We start from the raw sequence: 17677 nt of genomic DNA, 5'->3' as shown, positions 1-17677 counted from the left end.
AATTAAGTTTAGGTTTTGTAATGACCCAGCACTCCCAGTCTCTATTCAGGCCTAATCTGATGGTGTCCAGTTTGCAAATTAATTCCAGTTCTGCAGTTTCACTTGGAGTCTGTTTTTGAAGCTTTTTTTGTTGAAGAATTGCCATTTCAGGTCTGTTATTGAATGACCAGAGGTTGAATTGTCTCCGACTGGTTTTTGAAAGTTATAATTCCTGATGTCAGATTTGTGTCCATTTATTCTTTTGTGTAGAGACTGTCCGGGGTGTCCGGCTGGAGGCCTGAGGCCGGGCACGTTACAGGAACTGCGTCGTTTGGACTCCTGAGTACCCAGGGGGGTCAGACAGAGGCTGCTTTGGGCTGGCTGGGGAAATCTAGGTCCTGGAATATCCCCCAGCATTTGGGGTTTGTCTGTCCCAGTCTGTTCAAAGCTCACCCTGATTGAGTGACCTCAGCGGGCTCCCTCAGGCAGCATCGTCACATGCTGATTGGAGCCGGGTTAATGGCTGACGGGGCCCAGCCGGGCGGGGCTGAGCACAGTGCTGGGGGTTGCAGGCCCGCTGGGGAGGCTGTAACAGGCAGAGCCCTTGGAGCAGAGGGGGCCTGGGTTCCCGGTGGGCTGACCCCCAGCAGCCGGAGTCTGGGGGCACAAGGTCTGCGGGAAGGTGGCCCCAGGGGGGTTGCGGAGCTGGGCTGGGGGGGGCACAGCAGTCAGTGCTGGGATCAGGGCGGTGCTGGGGGGGGCTGCGCTGCAGGGAGCAGGACTCCTGGATTCCAGCCACTCCTCCCCTGCACCCCGGCCTCACCCAGCGTCCGGAGGGCCCCAGCTCCATGGCATGGGCCCCGGGCCCCCCAAAATGACCCCTGCTAGCACGGGAAGGCAGGAGGCAGGGGTTTACTGAGCAGGAGGGTGGCCCAGGAGACGCCTGGAGACAGGACCCTGGGGTCCTGGATACAGCAGTAGGAGATGCTAGTGGTTGCGGCCCTGTGGCTCATGGGGGGCCAGGAGGGTGCACTGGGGGGGTGGGAATTTGCTGCCCCTCTCCCACATGTCTGGGGAATGGGGGACCCCCCAAATCCAGCCCTGGCCTGTGGTGGGGTTGGCTGTTGAGTGCAGGGTGAGAGGCTGGGGTGTCAGAGGCCAGGGGGGTGAAGGGTGGGGTTAAGAAAGAACCCAGGTGTCCGGGCTGAGAGCAGTAGCCAGTGCCGGGGGAGTGGGGCACTCAGAGGGATGGGGGTCTCCCTGCTCACGGGGGCGCTCTCCCCCCAGGCCAGGGCGTGGATCCGGTCAGCGGCTGCCTCCATGCGCTGCCGGTACTCCAGGTGTTGGTGATTCCCCTCGGGGACCCTGGCCAGCCCGTACGCCAGCCCCCAGCAGCACCCCGCAATGACGCCCGTCGAGTCGCTGTCTCCTGTGGGGAGAATGGCACAAGTGAGACGTCGTCCCTCTGCGGCGGGGCGGGGCACCCAGGGGCCCCTCACCCGGTGCTGGGATGGGGCCCCTCTGAGGTGGGGTTGGGGCACCCAGGGATCCTGCAATGGGCTGTTTGCCCCACATGAGCCATGAGTGGGTCAATGTGGGTCAGATGGGGCCAATTAACCGGCCATGCCCCAACTGTGGAGGTTGTGGGGCTGGGCAGGGCCTGTGGCAGCTGGAGCCCAGCTGTGCGGGAGGTCTGGGGGACTGCAGGGGGCAGGGAGGTTGGCCAGGAAGGAGAATGAGATTTGGGGGGGTTGCCCTGGGCCCTACCCTGGCTGGGAGAGTCTGGCTGGGGTCAAGCGGGGTGAGATAGCCAAGGGGAGTGGAGGAGTCTCTGGGGCCACGAGCTGTGTATACTGGCATCAGGATGCGGCTGACTCTAGGGCAGGGTGCTGGGGGCTGTGTATAGTGAGGGCTGAGATTCAGCTGGCTGTGGGGCAGGGTATGAGGAGCTGTGTATACTGGCATCGGGGCCAGGATGCGGCTGGCTCTGGGGCAGGACGCGGGGGGCTGGGTTTACCTGCATCGGGGCCGGAATGTGGCTGCTTTGGGGTGGGGCGTCAGGGGCTCTGCATACTGGCCTTAGGGCTGGGATACAGCTGGGTCTGGGGTGGGTCAGTGGGGCCGTGTATACCGGCAGTGGGGCCAGGGATGCGGCTGGCTCTGGGGCGTGGTACAGCGGGGCTGGGGATGCGGCTGGCTCTGGGGCGTGGCGGCAGGGTCAGGGATGCGGCTGGCTCTGGGGTGTGGCAGGGCTCTGGGGTACGGCGGGGCCGGGGATGCGGCTGGCTCTGGGGCGCGGTGGTGGGGCTGAGGATGTGGCTGGCTCTGGGGCGCAGTGGCAGGGTCGGGGATGTGGCTGGCTCTGGGGCGTGGCAGGGCTCTGGGGTACAGCGGGGCCGGGGATCCGGCTGGCTCTGGGACGCGGTGGCGGGGCTGGGGATGCGGCTGGCTCTGGGGCGCGGCGGCAGGGTCGGGGATGCGGCTGGCTCTGGGGCGTGGCAGGGCTCTGGGGTACGGCGGGGCCGGGGATGCGGCTGGCTCTGGGGCGCGGTGGCGGGGCTGGGGATGCGGCTGGCTCTGGGGCGCGGCAGCAGGGCTGGGGATGCGGCTGGCTCTGGGGCGTGGTACAGCGGGGTCGGGGATGCGGCTGGCTCTGGGGCGCGGCGGCAGGGTCGGGGATGCGGCTGGCTCTGGGGTGTGGCAGGGCTCTGGGATACGGCGGGGCCGGGGATCCGGCTGGCTCTGGGGCGGCCGGACTTACCCCCGTGGACATGGCCCGGCTGCAGAGCTCGTCCCAGCGGTCGCCCGAGCCCAGCAGCGCGTCGTAGGCGATCATGGGGGCGTCGTGCCCGCTGCGCCCTGCCCAGCCCTCCAGGCTGAAGGTCTGGTAGATGCCGTCGCGCTCCGCCGGGCCGTAGCGGGAGGGGAACCGCGGGGGGCCGTGTCCTGCGGCCAGGCCCCGCTCAGCCAGGTACCTGCGGGGGCAGGGATGAGACCAGGCTGCTGACCCCACCCCCGGCCTCACCCCCCTGTCCTGTCCCCTGCCCTGTGCCTGGCACCCCGCTTTCCCCCCTGGGGGGTCTGCGCCCCCCTTTCCCTTGCACCATCCTAGGCTGGGCCCCCCTAGCCTCGCCCGGGGGTCTGCACCCCCCATTTCCCTTACACCATCCTAGGCTGGGCCCCCCCGAGCCTCGCCCGGGGGTCTGCGCCTCCCCCTCGGCCCCCACACTCACCAGGCCCATTTCTGGGGGAAGTACCCCCAGGCGTCCAGGTTGGGCTGCGTGTCGACGCCCGCATCCCGCACGTAGATTTGGGCCAGGGGCAGCGTCTGCAGCAGGCCGGCCCCCCACTGCGCCAGGGGGAGCCCCCGCACCGCGTAGGCCGTGAACAGGGCTGAGGCCAGTGCCCCCAGGTACCCTGCAGCGGGGCAAGTGTCCGTCAGGGCCCCGCACAGAGCCCCCGGTACCCTTCCCGCTACCCCCAGGCCTGGGGCCAGAGCCACCGCTCAGACTGGGACCCCCCCCAGTTCCCTGCAGTGGGGCACAGCATCGGGGGCTGGGATCTCCCACAGCCCTCCCATAAACCCCCAATGGGAGATGGCGGGGGATGCCTCTCACACTGTGCCCCACCCCCCAGCAATGGGGCACGGCATTTGGGGCTGGGAGATGGGGGGGCTGCCCCCTGCAAGTGGGAGGGGGATGTCAGGGGTAGGAGTGTGGGACCGTTTTCTCCTCCAGCCCCCTGCCACAGTGCCAGCCCCTCGTGCCCCCTACCTGTGGGGTGATGGTGCGTCATGCGCCCGCTCTCCACGCTGATCCGGATCAGGGTTGGCAGCTCCGTGGGGTGTGGGTACCTGGGGGGGGCAGGGGCAATGCAGGGTCATGCCCCCCAGCCAGGTGCCCCCCAACACTGGACCTCCCCAGCACCCCCCTGTCATGCACCCCGACACTGGACCCCCGAGACCCAGAGCCCCCGTCTTTCTGGATGCTCTGTCCCCAGTCTCCTCCTGACCCCCCCAGCTCCGACCCCCTTCCCTGGGATGCCCCATGGCCCCAGGGGGCCCCAGCTCCCACCTGAGCCCGATGGCCATGGAGCGCATGGCGGCCCCACAGCCGGTGGCGCTGGGGTTGAAGGGGATCCGGTACCCGGCCGGCTCGCCTGGGCGCAGCTGGGACGTCCCTGGAGGGAGAGAGGGTAGGGGTCACATGGGCACCTCACAGGGTCCCTGAAATAGCACCCCCCAACGCCTGGCCCGAGTATGCACAGCCCACGACCCCTCCACGTGTCCTGGGGACCCCCCACGCTCTCCCCCACATATCACAGGCGTGTGGGGCTGGTGCAGCTGTGGGGGCTGCTGGGCTCCGGGGGGCACGTGAGGCAGCTGGGCGGGGCAGTGGAGGGGGCCCCAGGAAGCAGCTGCGGGCTGGGTGTTGGTGGGCATGGGGGGGTCCCAGTGCCTGGGGGGTGCCACGCATGGGGGGGCATCTCTACCCTACCCAGGATGCTGGTGGGGCCGGGTTTCCTGCCCTCCATGTCTCCCATCGCTTCCACGTAGCCTCGCGCCAGCTCCTGCAGCAAGGGCTCCCCCTCCAGTCCTGGGGGGCAGAGAGAGGGGTCAGTCTGGGGCCCCCCCCAGCCACCACAGGGACCCCCAGCCAGTCCCCTTCCTCTCCCAACACCCCAACTTCTCTGGGTCCAGCTAACCGGCCCAACCTGATCCCGGATTTATCCCCTGCCTCTGTGCCCCCCATTCCCCCCCAGGGTCTGTGCCCCTGGGGCATTAGGAGTGGAACGTAACGTCTCACTGCCAGGTGACAGGGCCGGACGGGGCAGCGACTGGACCAGCCGTGTTAGGAAGGGATGGAAGTGAACAGCCGCCGGCCTGGGGCACAATCCTTCTTCATCTCAGATCTGCTCTGGGGCTCGAGGGGGAACCCCTGAGCCGTCAGGACTGAGATCCCCAGTCGCTGACTGGAGTCGCCCTGGACATGGACATTGGACGGGAACCTCTGGACTGTTTCCCGACAGACTTTTGGCCACGGCAGGCTCGTCCCGGCTCTGTATCTGGACCTCAAGAAGGGAACTCAAGCCTGTCTGTGTATCGATCTTTTAACCAACTCTCCAGCTTCTCTTTGTTAATCATCCTCCTCTCCGACCGGGGTGTCCGGACGGAGGCCTGGGGCCGGGCACGTTACGGGGACTGCGTCGGTACCCGGGGGGGTCGGACAGAGGCTGCTTTGGGCTGGCTGGGGAAATCTAGGTCCTGGGATATCCCCCAGCGTGTGGGGTCTGTCTGCCCCGGTCTGTTTGCAGCTCCCCCTGATTGAGTGACCCCAGCGGGCTCCCCGGGCAAGCCCCGTCACACCGCCCTTTCTCTCCCCCCCAGGGTCTGTGCCCCTCATGCCCACCCCCCATATCTGTGCCCCTCCATTTCCCCCCAGATCTGTGCCCCCCCGACCTGTGCCCCCCTCACCAGTGGCCAGGGCCTCGGCGGTTGCCAAGTGCAGGACGGTGTCGTCGCTGACGGGCCAGTCGGGGAGCGCGGCCTGGATGCCCCCCAGCCCCCCCAGCTGGGCCAGCTCAGCGTGGATCTGGGGGCCCGAGGGGCAGTACTCCCAGCGCTGGTTCCGGTACCCCAGCGCGTCGCCCGCCCCGCTCAGCACCATGGCCGCTCGGTACACCGCCCGGGGAGGGGCCCTGGGGGGAGATGGGAGTCAGGGCTCTGGCCCCCCAAGTATCAGCCGCCCACCACTACCCCCCACCTCTCAGTGCCCTGCTGGCTGGGTAAAGGTGTGTGGGGGGTGTCAGGGGTCTGGTCCCCTCATACCGCTCCCCACCACTCCCTCCCACCGCTCAGCACCCTGCTGGCTGGGTAAAGGTATGGGGGGGGTGTCAGGGGTCTGGCACCCCAACACCACCCCCCTACTCCTGCCCCCAATCTCTTCACCCCCCCTCTCAGCTCCATGGCAGGGGCTGGGGACACCTTGGGGTGGGGGAGGGGGGCACTTACGTCCCCTCCATGGAGCCTCCAGCTGGCCGGGGCCGTCTGGCCCACCTGCGTCCGTCTGTCCCTGCCGGCCCCTGCCCGTCCCTCTGTCTGTCTGTCTGGCCGTCAGCCTCTGCAGGGCGCTGCGTCCCTCCGTTCCTGTGTCCCTCCCTGCGTCCGTCTGTCCCTGCCGGCCCCTGCCTGTCCCTCTGCAAGGACCTGTCCGTCCGTCCCCCTGTCTGTCTGTCTATCCGTGTCCGTCCCTGAAGGCCCCTGTCCCTGGGTCCCTCTGTACCGCGCCCCCCCCATGCTGGCTCAGCGATTCCTGTCTCTAAACACGGCCTTGGCGCGGTGCCAGCTCCAGCCGGGCGCCCTTAAAGGGGCCAGAGAAACCAGATCCTGCGAGAAGGGGGCTAGACAGGAGTGAGGGGCCAGGGAGCAGGCTGCATACATGGGGGGGTGTGGGGCTGGCCACATGGGGGTGTGGGGCTGCTTGGCTGGCTGGGGGCAGTGGGCTGGCTAGACGGGGGTGTGGGGCAGGGGCCTGGCTGGGGGTGAGGGGGCAGGCGGGGGGCTGGCTTGGGGGGTGGGGGGCTGGGTAGATGGGGCTGTGGGGGTGGGGAGCTGGGGGTGTGGGGGCAGACAGGAGCTGGGTAGACGGGGATGTGGGGTGGGGGCAGGGAGACTGGGGCTGTGGGGGTGGGAAGCTGGGTGCCTGGGGGTGTGTGGGGCTGGCTAGATGGGGCTAGGGGGTGGTGGGGGCTGGCTAGATGGGGCTGTGGGGGTGGGGAATTGGGGATGTGTGGGGCTGGCTAGATGGGGCTGGGTGGCTAGATGGGGCTGGGGGTGGCGGGGGCTGGGTAGGTGCGGCTGGCTGGGGCTGTGGGGGTGGGGAGCTGGGTGCCTGGGGGTGTGTGGGGCTGGCTAGATGGGGCTGCGGGGTGGCGGGGGCTGGGTAGTTCTGCCTCCCCCCAGCTCTCACTGCCACTTCCTGCCATGTGTCACAGCCCACAGCTCGTCCACTTTCCTGCCCCCGGGATCCCCTGAGCTCAGAGCCGTGCGCGGGCCCCACGGCGTCAGCCGGGTTTCTTCTCCACAGCCTCTTCGCAAGCAAACGGCTCTTGGGGTTCCCTGAAGTTTTGCCTCAAAGGCTGCGAGTCCTCCCGTGCCGGGGCAGGGTCCTGCCTTTCTCCCGGGTGAGTTGCTCCAGCTCCTGAGTTGGGCCAGTCTTGGGGGCGATGGGCCTTGTTCTGTCCTGCACGTTCCTCGCCCAGCTTTACGAACCAGCCCCGCCTGCGCTTTGTTCCAGCCAGGGCCAGAGATTCCCTGTGTCTGCGCAGAGCCAGGGGGTGTCAATCCCCAGCCCCTGTCGATCCCGGGGGACCTGCGCCCCCGGCTTGCCTCGCTAGCTCTGTGTGGTTGGAACAGGGTCGGTGTCATTTCCCCACCTGCCTTGGCTGGAGTTTTGTTCCAGTTCTCGGGGCCGCGTCCCTCCCCGGTTGGGGGAGTCTCCGGGAGAGGCTTGGGGAAGCCCAGGCCGGTTGACAACAGGGGGTGAGGCGGGAACCTGGCTGGGCCAAGGCTCGGCTCACAATCGGAAGCAGCCCCGTTAAAAGCGGGCCTGGCAGAATTCAGTGCAACCTTGTTCTCTCGTTGGCTGACAAGCTCGCTTAGGTTTACGCATATTTTCTGATTTTTACTTAAATCACTTTATTTCAATGTTCAGTTGTGCAAAATTATAAGTTTTAAGCATTTTAAATGTTCGTATCGATTTTAAACGTTCCCGGAAGTTGTGGGCGGGTCAGAGAATAATGACCTGACAGTAGAGGCTGAGAGTCCAAAAAGGACACGCTTTGTACCTGTGTCACATGCCAACACTTACACAGTGACTAGCCTTAAATCGAGCTGCCGGAGGCTCCCGCCTGGCTGTGAATTCTGGTCACGTCCATGGAAATATTCCTGTGTCACATGGCCGGGGAAATGGAGATTTGCCCATAAAACCCGAATCTGTCCAAGCCTGGGGAAACACCAGGCGGTGTCGGCCCTTTCCCCACACCCAGCAGGCAGATAATGGTATTTACTGACCATACAAAGGCCCGGCTAGCCCGGCTCCGTGCACCGGCTGCAGCTCTGTCTGTCTTCTGCCGCCTTCAAAAGCACAGAGCACAGTGAGCACCGCTAGTGGACTCACCAACCATTTAAAGGGACGCTGTCTTATTGAGATGGATGCGGGAATTTTGTGCACTACTTGTCTGACTGATCTGTGTGAGGCTGGGTCCCGGGCTGTGCGCGCAGTGACAGCTTCCAGGTAGGCCTGGGGGTCAAAGGGAACCTCCATTTCTTCCCCAGCCCTTTGTGTCCAAACGGGGCAGACGGCTTCGCCCCCAAGCTTTTAGTCAACTCAGCATCTTCCCTTGATGGTAGCGTTACTGCAGGTTCCCTCCAGCGGGTGACTGGACCCTGGGCTGTACGACCTGCGCAGGCAGATTGCTGATTCGAGCTGGGCGACGTTTTTCACGTGACAGGTTTTTCCAAGGACAGAAAAATCCAGATTCGGTGACATGGAAATGCTTTCTGAACTTGGGTCAGAAAAAGAAAAAATGCCCCTAAAGTCTATTTTTCTTTTTTTTCCAGTCCAAATTTTCTTTAACTTTATTTTTTTTAAAAAATCTTTAATGGTTCAAATTGAAACGGAACATGTAGCTCGGCCCCAAACTGATTTATCAGAATTTCCAGAAAATCTCTTCCTTGCCCAGCTCTATTTCTGAGGGCTGGGGCCTCTGTAATGCAGCCACCAAAGGCAGAGCGAGATGCAATGGCCAGGAGCTGATGGGAGACACAGTCAGACTGGAAATAATGGGCAGATTTCTACAGAGAGGGGAATTAGCCACAGGCCAGACGGGGGGATTCTGCACCACTGGCAGTCTGTAAATTGCAGTGGGGCGTCTCCCCCTGACAGCTCCGCTCTAGCTCAGCCCGATCCAGAGAGAGGGGCATGTCCGCGCGGCTGGGGCTGGGGTCTGCGCTGCCGGGGCTGGGGTCTGCAGGCTGGCCGGCTCCTGGCTGGGCCGGGGCCCCTGGCTCTGGGTCAGTCACAGCCCATGGCAGCCCCCCTTTCTTGTTCCCGCACGGCAGCCCCGGAGCAGCGAGTCCCCGGATGGGTGATGGCTGTCGTGACGCTGGGGCTTGTGACCCTCCTGTGCGCGGTGCTGATCCATTGGGGGCTGCCGCTCATCTCCGCCGAAGGTGAGTGACGGCCGGGGGGAGACCCCAGTGCCCTGCGGAGCCTCCTCCCAGCTGGGTTCCCACCCGGCCCTGCTCCCGTGGGAGGCTGGGTCAGACCCTCCGGCTCCGCCATTGGTCCCTGGCCAGTCGCCCAATGCGTCCCGGGGCCAGTGCTGTCCTTCGGCTCCCCCCAGAGCGACCAGACCCCCCCCGGCCTGCGTCCCAGGCTGGGCCGGCCGAGCTGCGACTCCTTGCGTGTTGGGCTCTGTTCCCCAGGCCTGATGCCTCTAGCTCACCGCTGGCTGGCTCTGCTCCGCCCCCTGAGGCCCGGGCTGAGACTGGGCCCGAGTGACTTAGGCTCCTTGCGTTTTATTGCAAGGCAGGGCTCGCTCTGGGTCTGTCTCGGGGCAACCCGGCCACCTCAGAGCCATTAATAACAACACTGCAGTCTAGCGCTTTCCATCCCTGGGTGTGCTAGCCCCTCGGTGTCAGTACTCTCATCCCACAGGTGGGGAAACTGAGTCACGGAGGGGTGAGTTGCTCAGGTGTCACCCACTAGGCCACGCTGCTTCTCCACTTGCTCAGTTCTGCCTTTGGTAGCAGCAAGTGTGTGTGAGGGGGGAGGGGAAACGCGCCCCTCCCCCTCCCCCCCACCCCAACATTGAATTTTTAGAAGCAAAAGTTTCCGTTGAAAGGAATGTGTTATCCAGGTGGGAAAATCTGTTTGCCGAAAATGTTTGCAGGTCAGTGGGACCCAGGCCCGGCTAACGCTGCTCCCTCCCGCCCCCCATCAGGGTTTCACATTGGATGTCGAAGAGGAAATGGCCGAGCGCTAGGTCTGCACGCCCCTGCCCGCCCCAGCCTCCCAGCCGGCGGGGAGCGACGGGCTCAGACTGTAATGAGGAAGAACGGAGGTTTCTGGGTGGAGCGATGTGACGAAGTGGGAGATTTTCTTGGTTTTTTTCACTGGTTTGCATGCAGAGGACTCAGTTTCCCTGGGTGTTACGGGTTTAATGAGGGGAGGGGAGAGGGAGTTTGTGGTCACAGAGGACCCGCGAGAGAGCTTGGGACCCCAGCCAATGGTGCAGACAATGGAGACCCCAGCGACTGGCAACCTGGTGACCCAGAGGCCCAGCCGGGTCAGGCCAGTGGAGGGACAGTGGGCTGCGAAGAGAGGACCCCGGTGACCTGCCCAGCCGGTTCCAGCTGGGAAGCAGGGGGTGCTCGGGGCTGGAGGGAAGGAGCAGCATGCAGGAAAGGCTTAGATGTGCTGGGCTGAGGGGGGCCAGGCCTGAGGCCTGGAGAATTCCCTGGGCTGGGTTCAGACACTCAATAAACTCTCCTGTGTTACGCTGGCTGAGAGTCGCTCCGGTCTAGAGAACAGGGGGCATTATTCCCTCTGGGAGTGGAGGCCCTGGGGGTCCAGAGCGAGGGGACTCCCTGAGGGGCCCCACGGCAAGAGACAGGTGTGCTAAGACTCAGAGAGGTGCGGCTCCAGGAGGTGGAGGGGCTGGACCCCCGAGAAGGGCTGTCGCTCTGAAGGGGGTTCCCCCCACAGACCGCACGGCCGAGAGTGGGCATGATCTGTGAGTCCGTGACAGGCGGGATGGGAGCTCGCACCACGCGGAGCAGAAACTCTGGGCTGGCTGCAGAGATACCTGCAAAGTAACCTGTGCTCCTGCCGGGTGGCAATGCAGCTGGTGAGGGGGCAGCGAGGGGTGAAACCCCTGCACCCACCAAGAGCTGGCTGCATGGAGCCCTGGGATGGGCAGGCGATAGCCTTGGGTACCCTGAGCAAACCCTGGGGAAGGACTGAACGAGCTGAACCCCTTTGGGGCACGGATTATTACAAGTGCGGTTGTGTCTGTGTCCCTGGGGAACTGTACTGCCCTTCTCCGCTAGGGCCGGGGGATGCTAATGAACGTCTCAGTTCTCAGCCTTTGCAGCTCCCGGGGCAGATATGCATCTCCTGGTCCCAGCTGGCTCCTCCAGAGACCCGCAGACAGAGAAAGGACCTGGGGAGTAAGCTCCCGAGTTTAGGCCTTTCCTCCGGATCCTGCAGACAGCCGGTTCACCTGACCCCTGAGGGGTGATACAGGAGCAGCTGCCTGGATCTGGGGCAGCCGGGTCATGCCAGCCAGGGCCGCTTGTTTCTCGGGTGGTTTGCTCACGGCACGGCGTTGCACGGACTCCGGGCACACCTGGCTCTGGTCGCTGGACCCACTCTCCGCCCTACAGAGGGGAAGCAGAGGCTCCATTGCTGTCCCGGGGCCCACGGAAGGTGTGTTGGGGAGAAGCCACAGCTGGGGGAAAACCACGGCCTCAGCCCCTCACCCTCCCTGCAGCTAGACTCTGTGGGTGGAGGGTTTGCGGCTCCCCCGCAGCTGGGGAGCTCCCAACCCTCTCCCCCCACAGGCTGCTCAACCGGCCAAAGAGCCGGGCAAGGGCTCCCCAGAAGGATGCTGGGGGGTGCCCACGACTCCAGGGTCTCCCTTCTGCCCTCCACGGAGGGCAGCCCAGACCCTGGGGCTGTCGTGTGAATTGTGCAACGCGTCCCTGGCCCGGCACACGGTTGGGTTTGGGATCCAGAGTCCTTGGCCGGCTCAGTGCTGGGCGCCCGTGGATGCTGCATGAGACGGACAGGAGGGCAGCCCGGCCGAGCCGTGGAAATGGCGAGTGTTGACTCAGGCGGTCGCTGTCCCAGCATCCCCGGGGCCCGGTACAGGAGAGAGGTCGGGGAGGGACCGCGGGTGGGACCGGCTCGGAGGGGGGCTGCGGAGGGACCGCGGGTGGGACCGGCTCGGAGGGGGGCTGCGGAGGGACCGCGGGTGGGACCGGCTCGGAGGGGGGCTGCGGAGGGACCGCGGGTGCGACCGGCTCGGAGGGGGGCTGCGGAGGGACTGCGGGTGGCACCGGCTCGGAGGGGGGCTGCGGAGGGACCGCGGGTGGGACAGGCTCGGAGGGGGGCTGCGGAGGGACCGCGGGTGGCACCGGCTCGGAGGGGGGCTGCGGAGGGACCGCGGGTGGGACCGGCTCGGAGGGGGGCTGCGGAGGGACCGCGGGTGCGACCGGCTCGGAGGGGGGCTGCGGAGGGACCGCGGGTGGCACCGGCTCGGAGGGGGGCTGCGGAGGGACCGCGGGTGGGACCGGCTCGGAGGGGGGCTGCGGCGGGACTGCGGGTGCGACCGGCTGCGGAGGGACCGCGGGTGGGACCGGCTCGGAGGGGGGCTGCGGAGGGACCGCGGGTGCGACCGGCTCGGAGGGGGGCTGCGGAGGGACCGCGGGTGCGACCGGCTCGGAGGGGGGCTGCGGCGGGACCGCGGGTGCGACCGGCTCGGAGGGGGGCTGCGGCGGGACCGCGGGTGCGACCGGCTCAGAGGGGGGCTGCGGCGGGACCGCGGGTGGGACCGGCTCGGAGGGGGGGTGCGGCGGGACCGCGGGTGGGACCGGCTCGGAGGGGGGCTGTGGAGGGACCGCGGGTGCGACCGGCTGCGGAGGGACCGCGGGTGGGACCGGCTCGGAGGGGGGCTGCGGAGGGACCGCGGGTGCGACCGGCTCGGAGGGGGGCTGCGGAGGGACCGCGGGTGGCACCGGCTCGGAGGGGGGCTGCGGAGGGACCGCGGGTGCGACCGGCTCGGAGGGGGGCTGCGGCGGGACCGCGGGTGGCACCGGCTCGGAGGGGGGCTGCGGCGGGACCGCGGGTGGGACCGGCTCGGAGGGGGGGTGCGGCGGGACCGCGGGTGGGACCGGCTCGGAGGGGGGCTGCGGAGGGACCGCGGGTGGGACCGGCTCGGAGGGGGGCTGCGGCGGGACCGCGGGTGGGACCGGCTCGGAGGGGGGCTGCGGAGGGACCGCGGGTGGGACCGGCTCGGAGGGACCGCGGGTGGGACCGGCTCGGAGGGGGGCTGCGGAGGGACCGCGGATGGGACCGGCTCGGAGGGACCGCGGGTGGGACCGGCTCGGAGGGGGGCTGCGGAGGGACCGCGGGTGGCACCGGCTCGGAGGGGGGCTGCGGAGGGACCGCGGGTGGGACCGGCTCGGAGGGACCGCGGGTGGGACCGGCTCGGAGGGACCGCGGGTGGGACCGGCTCGGAGGGGGGCTGCGGAGGGACCGCGGGTGGGACCGGCTCGGAGGGGGGCTGCGGAGGGACCGCGGGTGGGACCGGCTTGGAGCTGGTCGCGGGAATGGTGAGATCCAGCCTTTCGGGGACTGGCGAAGAGGGGGGCACAGAGGGGCTGCAGGTGTCAATCTGTAGCTGCTGTGGGGTCCGACACCCTTTCCTAGCAGGCGGGAGAGACGTGCCCGGGAGAGCGGTGAGCAGCCCAGCCAGCAAACGCAGCATCTGGCTCTGCCGGTCACTGGCCTGCACCTGCCTGCTGGAGACGCACAGGCCCGGCTCCCCGTCTGCCCAGCCCCCCGAGCACCCGGAGAGGAAAAGAAGAAAGAAGATGGGAAGGAAAAGGACGTGGGGGGGCACATTCTCCCATCCCTGGTGGTGTTTGGGAGCCAGCGGAGGAGCCGAAGTCGTCGGGGGGCCGCGCTGTGGCCTGGGCTGGTCGGGACATCTCAGGATCAAGCCGATGAAGGCCCAGGGGTGTGACGGGGGATCCCGGAGTCCCAGGAGACGGTGGGGTTTGGGGGGGGCAGCCACGGTGGTGGCGCTTGCTCCTTCCCCTTCTTCCAGCCACCAGCCCTTGAGTTCTCAGTTCTCACCTGCCCCCCGGCCCCCGAAGTCTCTGTCTGGGGCCCCGGCATGGAGCAATGCCCAGCCCAGCCCAGCCCGTCCCCTCCTTACTTCTGCATCAACTAGTCCTGATTTCTCACACCCCATTGGGGGGGCACTGATTTTCGGCCCCCCACGGCTCCTGTTCACCAGGCCGAGCCCCACACGGCCCTTGTGTTCTGGGGGGAGGCCTCTCTGCATGCGCAAATTCAGCCCCCTCTGTCCCCTTTGCACCGGGCCGTGCGAGGTGCCTGGGCCACTCCCCGAACTCCCACGTCTCGCAGCTGCGCGGTGGCTGACGGTGCATTTGTAGGGCCCGTTATTACCCCTGGGCTCCTCTCCCCAGCTCTGCCCTGGGCGGGCTCAGCTCCCGGCACCGGGCCCCAGCTAGGGTCAGGCCCCATTGACACACTGCAGCGGTCCCCACTCGCACCATCTGGGAACGGTTTCTGGCCTGTTCCCCGGTGGGGGGGTGGGGGGGTTTCCTCTAGCAGCCAGCGGAGCGGCTTCTCCTGGGCTCAACGCGTCGCTCAGCCTCCCTCGGGGCGCCTGGGGCGGGCACTGAGCCCTGGCGGGGTGAGGTGGCGGCCGGTGTCGGGGGTCCCGGAGAGGGGCTGCATCTGTGGAGCTTTCAGGAAACGCAGCTGGCATAGACCCATGTCACCGCAAGCAGCTGGGACTCCCCTGCGGGCCGGGGCCCCGGCCTGTTTTCAAGCTGGGGGCTGGGAGAAGTGATGCCACGGCGCTCACACGGCTGGGTGGGCCCGGGGGGGGGCGGGGGTCAGAGCTGGGGCTGCCAGGGGTCTCTGGGGGGCGGCTGGGCCGGGGCACGGGGCGGGGAGAGCTGGGTGTTTGTCCTGGGCACAGACTGGAGTTTCACAGATGCCAAGGCCAGCAGGGCCCGTTGTGCCCGTCCTGTCTGAGCTCCTGCGGGACCCAGGCCGGAGACTCTCCCCGGGGATTCCTGCCCCGGCCCCATCGCTCCCGGCTGGGCTCGAGCGGCGCTTCCCGACAGAGGGACAGGGTCAGGGAGACAGTGCGGGATGGGGGAGTGGGTGGGGGGCCCAAGGAGTCAGCAGCAACTTGGGGGGATGGGCGGGTGATTGGGGCGCCAGGGGAGGCAGCAGGAGTTTGGCACTGTGGGGTGGCTGGGGGGGGGGCAGGGGAGGCAGCAGGAGTTTGGCACTGGGGGGTGGCTGGGGGGGCCCAGGGAGGCAGCAGGAGTTTGGCACGGGAGGGGTGGGGGGCCCAGGGAGGCAGTGGGAGTTTGGCATGGGGGGGCTGGGTGGGGGGGCCAGGGGAGGCAGTGGGAGTTTGGCACGGGGGGCCCAGGGAGGCAGTGGGAGTTTGGCACGAGGGGGCCCAGGGAGGCAGTGGGAGTTTGGTACAGAGAGGTGGGTGGGGGACCCAGGGAGGCAGCGGGAGTTTGGCACGGGGGGTGGGTGGGGGGCCAGGGGAGGCAGCGGGAGTTTGGCACGGGCGGGTGGCTGGGGGGGCCAGGGAGGCAGCGGCAGTTTGGTACGGGGGGGCCCAGGGAGGCAGTGGGAGTTTGGTACAGGGAGGTGGGTGGGGGACCCAGGGAGGCAGCGGGAGTTTGGCACGGGGGGTGGGTGGGGGGCCAGGGGAGGCAGCGGGAGTTTGGCACGGGGGAGCCCAGGGAGGCAGTGGGAGCTTGGCATGGTGGGGTGGGAGGGGCCCAGGGAGGCAGCGGGAGTTTGGCACGGGGGGCTGGGTGGGGGACCCAGGGAGGCAGCGGGAGTTTGGCATGGTGGGGTAGGTGGGGGGTCAGGGGAGGCAGCGGGACCCTGGGGGGATGGGGGGTGCATGGGGGCCCTGGGGAGGCAGTGAGGACCTGGGGCACCAAAATACAAGTTTGTCCAGGCGCCATTTGCCCTAAGGGCGCCCTGCTGCTGGCAGTGAGCAGGGCCACAGAGGCAAAGCACCAGGGCTGGGAGATCTGAGCAGGAGGATCTGCCAGGAGCCGGCGCTGGGGAAAGGCCCCCAGAGCCAGGGGAACCAGACCTCCATCCCCTCCCCCACCATGGCCCCCATGTCTCCTCTGGCCTCACTCTCCAGGCTCCCTTACCCCCTGACTCTGCCCCTCTTAGAGACCCACAACTCACCTCGGCCCCGGCCCAGCCCCCCTCCTGCCCCGTCCCCATCGCTCTCGCTGCTGCCCTCTTCCCGTCCCCCCAGCCGCCAGACCAGCCGTGTCGCCCACCCCGGCCTTTCACCGCAGAGTCACCGACGTGAAGGGCACAACGCGCTGGATCGCAGGAAGCACTCTCTAACCCACGGTCCCCACTGATGTAGGGGCCTGACGTGTTTTGTACAAACAATGCCGTGTGAGGTCCCATTTGAAAAGTCATAATCTGCTGAACCTCATTGTCTTGCTCAAATGTATGGATTGTCATCGAGGTTCTGCTACGTGTTTGTTACTGAAATAGGCTGCAGTTCTGGGGTACGCCCACCGGCCAGCCCTTCAGAGGCAACAAGGAATGAGCACAGGGGTTGATGCACCATTAACTGCTTCATCGGAGAGTTGTAGACAAGAAATTTACCATTCACCTGAAAGACGCGTGGCAGCTCACGTAGGCCAGGGAACTGCCTGAGCCCATAACCCAGCACAGATATTCGTCTGGTCACCTCTCCACCCCCATCCCTGCCCAGGCAGCATGAACATCGGAAAGACAAAGCTCCATCGCTGACCTGGGGGACTGTGTACTGCAGCTTCTGGGGAGACCATCTGTTTGGCTTGTAGAACCATCAGCCTTGTAAAGTTCAGGAATTCAACTGGGGCTTTACCCTTTTCTTTTCTTTTGTACCCCACTCTGACTGTTGGGTCTGGGTCACTTACAATAATTTAAAATCTATCTGTCTCTAGTAAGTGAGCTGTAGCTCACGAAAGCTTATGCTCAAATAAATTTGTTAGTCTCTAAGGTGCCACAAGTCCTCCTTTTCTTTTTGCGAATACAGACTAACACGGCTGCTACTCTGAAACCTGTCTCTAGTTAATAACCTCGTTTGAATATTTTCTCTTTGACTGGCGTATTTGGGGTATCTTGACTCAGGTTAACAAGGGCTGGTGCCGGTCCCTTACTCTTCAATGGTACAATGAACTGATTAATGAGCCAACACTGATCCAGGGAGGTCTGGAGCTGTGCAAGATGGACATTCCTGGGGGGCCAGCCTGGGGCTGGGGGATGTGCAGGTGTCTCCTTCTACTCTGTGTAGGAGAGACCGGCAGAGCCTGTGTGTAACTGTGCTGGTTGTGGGGTCACAAGCTAATGGCTGGGGGTGAGCCAGGGCTGGAGGGGCTGCTGGTCACTGGCAGAGCCGTGGGAGAGGTGCCCTGGGCTAGAGAGTTAAGGGGACACTGCTCTTCAAAAGTCCAGCTTGTACCCTGATGTCACAAAGGGACCTCACGAGGTGTCTAGTCCAGTCTCCTGCACTCATGGCAGGACTAAGTATTAGAATCATAGAATATCAGGGTTGGAAGGGACCTCAGGAGGTCATCTAGTCCAACCCCCTGCTCAAAGCAGGACCAACGCCAACTAAATCAAATTATTTAGATCATCCCTGACAGGCATTTGTCCAACCTGCTCTTAAACATCTCCAGTGATGGAGACTTCACAAACTCCCTGGACAATTTATTCCAGTGCTTAACCACCCTGACGGTTGGGAAGTTTTTCCTAATGTCCAACCTAAACCACCCTTGCTGCAATTTAAGCCCCTTGCTTCTTGTCCTATCCTCAGAGGTTAA

General features: G+C 65.8%; 3 protein-coding genes across 4 annotated transcripts; 1 reads left to right on the top strand and 2 right to left on the bottom strand.

The window, feature by feature from the left end:
- Window positions 1–24: 24 nt before the first annotated feature.
- On the bottom strand, window positions 25–6225 carry LOC119857896 (protein ADP-ribosylarginine hydrolase-like). Of its 2 annotated transcripts, XM_043517077.1 has the most exons (9): window positions 6179–6225; window positions 5990–6076; window positions 5453–5676; window positions 4476–4574; window positions 4053–4158; window positions 3753–3832; window positions 3213–3396; window positions 2741–2954; window positions 25–1408 (listed from the first exon to the last, which is right to left on the bottom strand). In XM_043517077.1, exons 2-9 carry the CDS (start codon window positions 5998–6000, stop codon window positions 1244–1246), a joined length of 1083 nt encoding a protein of 360 aa, XP_043373012.1. In that variant the 5' UTR covers window positions 6001–6076; window positions 6179–6225; the 3' UTR covers window positions 25–1243. The 2 variants fall into 2 exon arrangements, with proteins under 2 accessions (XP_043373012.1, XP_043373011.1); XM_043517076.1 differs by lacking the exons at window positions 5453–5676; window positions 6179–6225 and having other exon boundaries at window positions 5990–6167.
- A 1682-nt stretch (window positions 6226–7907) lies between these two features.
- On the top strand, window positions 7908–11331 carry LOC119857909. Its single transcript, XM_043517066.1, has 2 exons — window positions 7908–9211; window positions 9985–11331. Exons 1-2 carry the CDS (start codon window positions 8776–8778, stop codon window positions 10467–10469), a joined length of 921 nt encoding a protein of 306 aa, XP_043373001.1. The 5' UTR covers window positions 7908–8775; the 3' UTR covers window positions 10470–11331.
- Window positions 11227–13946, bottom strand: LOC119856734 (extensin-3-like). Its single transcript, XM_038404687.1, has 4 exons — window positions 13905–13946; window positions 11914–13680; window positions 11668–11816; window positions 11227–11422 (listed from the first exon to the last, which is right to left on the bottom strand). The coding sequence occupies exons 1-4, from the start codon at window positions 13944–13946 to the stop codon at window positions 11227–11229; spliced, it is 2154 nt and encodes a 717-aa protein (XP_038260615.1).
- Between the last annotated feature and the right edge of the window lie 3731 nt (window positions 13947–17677).

This window comes from Dermochelys coriacea, chromosome 6 (genome assembly GCF_009764565.3).
Source record: "Dermochelys coriacea isolate rDerCor1 chromosome 6, rDerCor1.pri.v4, whole genome shotgun sequence".
Lineage (NCBI taxonomy): Eukaryota > Metazoa > Chordata > Testudines > Dermochelyidae > Dermochelys > Dermochelys coriacea.
This window is presented reverse-complemented; position numbering and strand designations above follow the sequence as displayed.

Bases quoted from the DNA above. Each gene is read 5' to 3' on its own strand.
- LOC119857896 (XM_043517077.1), bottom strand. The intron at 4,575-5,452 runs GTGAGGGGGGCA...TCTGCCCCCCAG, and splicing joins CGCCGAGGCCCTGGCCACTG to GACTGGAGGGGGAGCCCTTG. The intron at 1,409-2,740 runs GTAAGTCCGGCC...TTCTCCCCACAG, and splicing joins GCCGGGCCATGTCCACGGGG to GAGACAGCGACTCGACGGGC.
- LOC119857909 (XM_043517066.1), top strand. From the start codon at position 8,776: ATGCAATGGCCAGGAGCTGATGGGAGACACAGTCAGACTGGAAATAAT. The intron at 9,212-9,984 runs GTGAGTGACGGC...GCCCCCCATCAG, and splicing joins GCCGCTCATCTCCGCCGAAG to GGTTTCACATTGGATGTCGA.
- LOC119856734 (XM_038404687.1), bottom strand. From the start codon at position 13,946: ATGCCGGGGCCCCAGACAGAGACTTCGGGGGCCGGGGGGCAG. The intron at 13,681-13,904 runs GTGAGAACTGAG...AAACACCACCAG, and splicing joins CTTCGGGGGCCGGGGGGCAG to GGATGGGAGAATGTGCCCCC. The intron at 11,423-11,667 runs GTGGGCACCCCC...TCCCCTCTGTAG, and splicing joins AGAAGGGAGACCCTGGAGTC to GGCGGAGAGTGGGTCCAGCG.